General features: G+C 46.0%; 1 protein-coding gene across 1 annotated transcript; it reads left to right on the top strand.

Annotated features, from left to right (window-relative positions):
* The first annotated feature begins 838 nt into the window (after positions 1-838).
* Positions 839-2,860, top strand: LOC112467198. Its single transcript, XM_025035692.1, has 4 exons — positions 839-960; positions 1,065-1,266; positions 1,380-1,469; positions 2,344-2,860. Exons 1-4 carry the CDS (start codon positions 839-841, stop codon positions 2,674-2,676), a joined length of 747 nt encoding a protein of 248 aa, XP_024891460.1. The 3' UTR covers positions 2,677-2,860.
* Positions 2,861-6,646: the final 3,786 nt, after the last annotated feature.

Below are 6,646 nucleotides of genomic sequence, written 5' to 3'. Positions count from 1 at the left end.
ACGGCGAAACGTCCGCGCATGCAGGATTACGTGTCGCTGCAAAAATGTAGCGAACATGACTGAGCGACGCTGAATGCATACCGCGATTTAGCGATAATGCGACCGGCCATATTTCGTCCGATATACAATTGCGTCGGTGGTAGCCGCGATCGTGGGATTCACTAACTGTCCCAGATATCCTATTCACGGTCCATTTTCACGAGACAACGACGATCAACCACGTGTCACGGCCTCGTGTGCGAGGTCGCGAGTAATGGGAATCGTTACGCTTTAGCTGCAACTCAGCGCAGCCAGGGCCGCAAGGCGGTCGTGAATATAAAAAAAAACAAAAAACGGAGAAGCAGTCAAGATTGAAGACTCGTTTCAACGTCGATTGACTTTAACCTTACAGCCATCGAAATCGAGCTCTCCTTTTTTTTGAACAAGTTGAAGGGGAGAAAAGGTAGAGCTATATGAGTCGAAACTAAACGAGGCTGATGAAATCGTGCAATAAATTGCACTATCAAACTCGAAATCACCAAACTGCAATCTAAATCGTGATCTTAGAGATTACAAGAGAAACAAAACTTAGGCTATTCAGACTTAGCATTAATTGAAGTAAATTCATGTAAGCGGTTCTTAATTTTTAAGGTAAACAGATCGCTAAACAAATGTCTCGATATAAAATTATTTTGAAACGAACATAACGAAATAAACTGAATTATACTTTTTATATATACTTTTTCAAACGAACGAGTGCAAATACATCCCTGGCGCGTTTTATCAGATTCACACATCGGTATAAAAGTACAGGTCCGACGCGATTCGTAGGGAAATCGCTAAACAGTGGCGTGCAACGATGACGAGAGTGGCATTAGTCGTGATTTTAGTACTCTTTTCGATCTCCAGCGTGAGCTTCGTCGATTCCATGATGCCAGAGAGCCTGGGAAAATTTCTAGGGACCTTCGGCCCGGTTAAACAGTACATTGTTTATATATCGCTTAAACGCGCGAGAAAAAAAAAGGGATAAATTTTCGTTGGGGTACCTATCTCGCGTAGTGTAACGACGTGACTTTTCTTTTCAGAGTGAGGATACCTGATTTGCTGAATCAGTTGTGCAATCAGTCGCAGGGTCCTGGCGCGACGATGCAACGCGACGCTTGTTACGGTTGCTTCTACCGTGCCAGCATCTTACCGCAGGGTTACTCCATGCTAGCAGCCATGTCCACGTGCGCCGACACTTATCTCAACAACACCAACTACGGTCATTGCCAGGCCTATTTGCGAGTACGTGCACAAAACGACCGTTCATTCATTTTATTCTCCGATATACGTATCGTCATTTCCCGCGTACAAATTTTCCAATTCGTTGCGTCTCGATTTCTTGTTCTTCCCTCCAGAATGCGACCAGTATGCCAAATACACGAAGTCCTACGTTAATATACTGCTCGTTCTTAGAATGCATTCGTCAAGTCAATAAGAACAGTTTGGTAAGATTGAACTCTGAACCAATAGCTTAAGATGTGTTACTCGATACGCTATTCTATACGATTTTGCCTCTTTCTCTCTTTCTCTTTCTGCGCTTCAACGTTCTTGCTACAACGCCTCCTCATTGAATGCTATCGCCTTATATTTTGGTTCACATTACGCACGTTATGCACCCACGTATATCTTTATTTCTATAATATCTAATTAATATTTAAAAAATTAATGTATTTACTAATATATTATTTCTTAATAATTTTAGAATCTTGTTTATTAGCAAATTTTCCACTTATCTATCTTTGATACTCAATTATATTAGAAAGTTTGATGTTAAATAGTAAATATTGTGAATATTTATTGTAAATATTGTAAATAGATATTGCAAATATTATCCAGGCTATAGACGTCAGAGGAGCCAGAGCATCATCGCGAGGAGTAGCATGGCAAGTTGAGGAGCGGAGTCTTTTTAAATTGTTGAAAGTTCTAGTGCGGAAAAGCGTCTGCATAATTAAAGAGACTAATGTACCTACAACGACTACAAGGACTACAACGACTACAACGACAGTTCGTCCCGGATCTATCGATCCGCGTAATCCTCTCCAGTAATCTCTACATTTTCGAGGCTGCCACCTTCTTCCTCGTTGGGAATGCACCGACGATATCTCCACGCGAGATGACGATCGCGCGGACACGGGGAGCGCGTCTAGCGCACGATTCTCCGAATTCTGTAATCACCTGTATTATATTGTACAGTTTTCCCCTTCCGCACGACGCGAGTGTACTTTACCGGATTCAAAACCGCACCGCAAAATCTGAGGTGAAAGGTGAAAGCGCCTGACGGACGCAAACGAATTCTCCGCTGACGAGTACTTTCCGCAGCTTAGGGAATGCGTTGGCGAAGCCGCAAGAGTGTTCCCTAACGTCAACAACATCTACGTCAACCTCACGAACGCGCAGCTCTCGCAATTGTTCATCAACACCACCGCCTGCGTGCTGGCGAAGACCCGTTGCTCCTACCTGAATCCGGTTACCGGCGAGCTTCAGGACGGTGACGTCGCCAACAAGTTGCACCTACCCTCGCTGAACGCCATCCTCGTCAACACCGATTACGACATCAACATCGTGCAGCTGCCGTTCCGTTACGGCAGCGTCGACGTGTGCGCCAAGTATAGAAACGTCGAGCAAGCGAGTTGGCCCAGTGTCGCGTGTTAATTTACAAACGGATATTATATCGCGCCAAGTGCCGGGCCGGTATCCACGACGCTAAATGACGCGCGGGATGATTTTACCAAGCGACCGTTGCAGAATGAGATTACCGAGTGTGCCGTTGTTCGCAATAAAGATTTGTTTCCGTTGGCGCCAACATTTCGATCATTTCTATCTCCTGGTTTCTCGCGGCTATTAATACGAGCGCATAGCGGTTATGCGGCACGTGCCAAGCAACAAACGCATCCGCATTCCACCTTTGCGATGTCTTTTCCGAGAGCTGCCTGATATTCTGGTTTGATGGAGGAAACAGAGATTGTACGAAGTCAGAAAAGGGGCCACCGATGATCGTAATCTCATTGTTCTCGACAGTGCCGCCGCGGTGATTAGGTGACACGCGAAAATGATAATAGCGACGAAAAAGTCGGACGAATCACCCGAATTCGCGGGATACGCGCCATCGTTCGAAAAAAAGCGACTTGATCTTGCAGAAACACTCTTCGCGTATTCGCGACAATAAAAGAATAATATATATGTTGAATACGCAGATAAGATGCGCGCACATAAAAGGCGCCGAGCGCGATGCATATTATTTTTTCGTGAGAGGAAAGTTTTCTTTTATATCCGCGCACGCGAGAGCGAGCAAGTTTCCATCTCAGGGATCACGCCGCGAGTATTTCCACGTAACTTTTTCGCAGACGCAATCCGCCGAATCCCGCGGGCAAAAAAAAAGGAACCGATACCGCTCGTAATCTCCCTGTCTCTCTCTCTCTCTCTTTCTCTCTTCCTCCCGTCTTGTCGTTTCTCCCGTCAAATCGCGTCCTCATCGTTCTCCCGTGACTGTGCCGATACGCGGAGGTAGAAACGGTGCCGATGCCTGACGAGAGCTCGGCGTACAAACAACTTCATAACGACTTCGGCCGTCGAGCGTGAAAATTCGCAAATATAAACTCGCCCGGGGATGCAACGCCCGTCGGGCCGCCGTCACGTAATTTTTATTTATTTTCGTCGAAACGCACGGCGGATGCGAAAAACGCAAATAAACGCGCGGGAAGATGCGCGACGAGTCTCTCTCTCTCTCTCGACGGTCGAGCAAAATTTCCCCTCGACATTTAGGTAAGCGAAAAGCTCACCTGCGAAACTTCTCTCGGCGCGCTCCCCGAGACTTCGCGAAATAGAATTCGCAGCGCAAAGCCGTGACGAGCAAATATTTAAATGACGCTAGTACGATTTCAAGAGTCGTCCATTACGTAGGCGCGCGAGAATGCTCTTTCGTTCAAAATTGTTCGCGCGTGGGCGTGCGGCGTTCGCGGTAGCTTTTGCGGAGCAATGCGATGGGCTCCATTTGTGGTATCGATTACACGATGGGTCGCCCCGTGTGCATCTGCGTACTTACGCGAACGAGAGAAAAAGAGCGAGAAGAGAGAGAGAAACAAATGAAGAAAAAAGAAGCGGCGTAGATAAACGGGGGGGATCGCTCCATTGCGCGGAGGCGACGCTCCACTTAGCGTCTCTTCCTCGAAATAATTTGAAATATGCAAATACAATTGGTGCAGCACGCATTTGCGTGTGACGCGAGAGTGCGTACGCTCCGGCGAGTGTGTGTATGTATCGCGAAGGAAGGAGAAGCCGGAGGCCGGGAGAGAACGGCGAAGATCCCCGCGCGGGCGGGCGTATATTCGAGTGGCTCACGGTTCAGTTCTCTCGGAGTCAATCTAACTTAACATGCAGATGCAATACGTGGAATTGAGATGGTACAGCGGAGCGACGACGGGGGTTTCTGAGTCACTCCTGACATCGCCGTCCTTTCCATACCTTTCCCGCCCTTATCTGCGTCGCACTTTTCTGATCGATAGCCGCAGTTATCGAGCCGGTTATTGATAGTAGACACCGAAACTAAATGAATTTGGTATACTTCAGACAGAGAATTTTAGGTTCAGGATATAAAAAGCACAATTATGTATCCGATAGTAATATACATGCGAGAGATTAGTTGCAATTTTGAACAAAAATGATGCTAGATTTGCAAAGGATGACACTAGCGACATCTAAAATGCACATTTATTGCTAGGATCTTGTTTTATTTCCATTTGACAAAATATTAAATACAATTAGTACTCTCTACCTTCGAGAAGAATATGCCGAAACATATATTAATACCGAAGAGCTATCCGAGCTTTCTCTTGACAAAGCTCGATGCATACGAACGACACTCGTATATCAATTAAGAATACAAGAGAAATATATCGAGGAATATTCATCGAGAGATTAATTCAATAGCACTCGTGAGAGAGCTTAGCGAATTTCGCTTTCAGACGCAAATAGGATTCATTGAGAATTAAACGCGGGAACATCAAGGCGTATCTAGTCCACAATTTATACGAGTTCCCTTCTCAAATTTCACGTAAATCTTTCGCGAGGGGGGCGCGCCATATCTCGCGATACAATACATTAATCATCGTAATAAATGACGGGGGCTAAAGCCGCGCGCGACTCTTTTCGTGGATATCGTCAGAGACCCCGGCGACGGAAGGGTTCCTTTCGGAAGATAGCTCTCGAGCCGACATCCGCTTTCGAATTTGAAGTAGGTCAGGTCGATTACGTACACCCTGTGTATGCCGCGCCGCCGGAGCGCCGGAGCGCCGTCGCTATTTCCAGCCGATCATCGCTAGGAATGCATCAGCCGCGGGGAATCATCGACAGATCCGTCCGGTGACAATCACCGTACGACCTCGTTTTCGCGAAACCCGACATCGATGACGCCGCCGACGTTTTACGAGAGTGAATCATGCGAAACGCAAACGGCGATTGCGCAAGCGGCGTCATCATTGAGCGCGGAGGCGTCGGTATACGTACGGGTTGTAAACAGCGTCTCGATATAGAGAGATAGATACAGATAGATAGACAGATAGATAGATAGATAGATAAATAAAAAAAAGGAAAAGAGAGACAAGTAGGTGAAAAAAAATGAGAGACAGGGGGAGAAGGAGAAACAAAAATCAACCGATAGAGAAGCACGAGCCACGTCATCGAAGCCACGATTCCCGTACGTGAAACCGTGCTCTGGACGGCTCTCATCGCGTTTCCATCTGCTCCAATTCGTCACCTCTTTCAGCGTAGAATGCAAATATCCACGGGATACAAGGATTTGAAATCTTTATGGTTTTGACACGAGGGGGGAGAAGCAGAAAATTAAGAAAACTAGAGACTGACAAATTATCAGGTCGTAATTGAGAGAAAAAAATATAGTAAATCTGGTGGAAGTCGAGTCTGCGTCAGTGTTGAGACAGAGCTGGGTGAATTCGGGACTATTTCGCTGAAGGAAATTAACTAGCCGCGTCGGGAAGGGCATTAAAATGTAATTTAGTATTTCATAAAGCAAGTGATTCTCCGATATAACGGAGATTCCGGCGCAACAATAAAAGAGAAATTGTCGGCTGTTAATCGAAAAGCATCCCGAGTTGGGCAAGTTCCAAGAACACAATTTTCCGTGATCTAAATTCTACATCACATAATCACGATGTAATCTCTCATAACTTAGCGTGACTGCCTGAAATAACGTGCCGTTTCCGCCGCGCACTTTTATCCCATTCTTCTAAAACGTGTATCTGCTGTTCTTAAACGTAATACCTTCTCGTGCAACAAACCTAGACGAGTCGTACGGATGAAATCAACGGAAAAATTGAAGATAACGCGCGGAAAATCATCTTCACGGATCGAAAATCGTTTCCACGCGATCTGGACGATCGTAAGTGATTCAAAACCGTGATTTTCCTTCCTACGTGACGTATTGCCAAACGAAAAAGGATGACCTGTCCGAAATGCCACGGAAGGACGATTTCTTTGTCGATGAAGCTATACTCACGGTAGAATGGCATTGGTGGAATATGCATGAGTGTAATAATGACAGGGTAGAACATCACCACCACGCGCGGGCAATGGCGATGACTATGTGCGAATTTGCCTTTATATCGGC

Source organism: Temnothorax curvispinosus, unplaced genomic scaffold (genome assembly GCF_003070985.1).
Source record: "Temnothorax curvispinosus isolate PA1 unplaced genomic scaffold, ASM307098v1 QBEX01001640.1, whole genome shotgun sequence".
Lineage (NCBI taxonomy): Eukaryota > Metazoa > Arthropoda > Insecta > Hymenoptera > Formicidae > Temnothorax > Temnothorax curvispinosus.
This window is presented reverse-complemented; position numbering and strand designations above follow the sequence as displayed.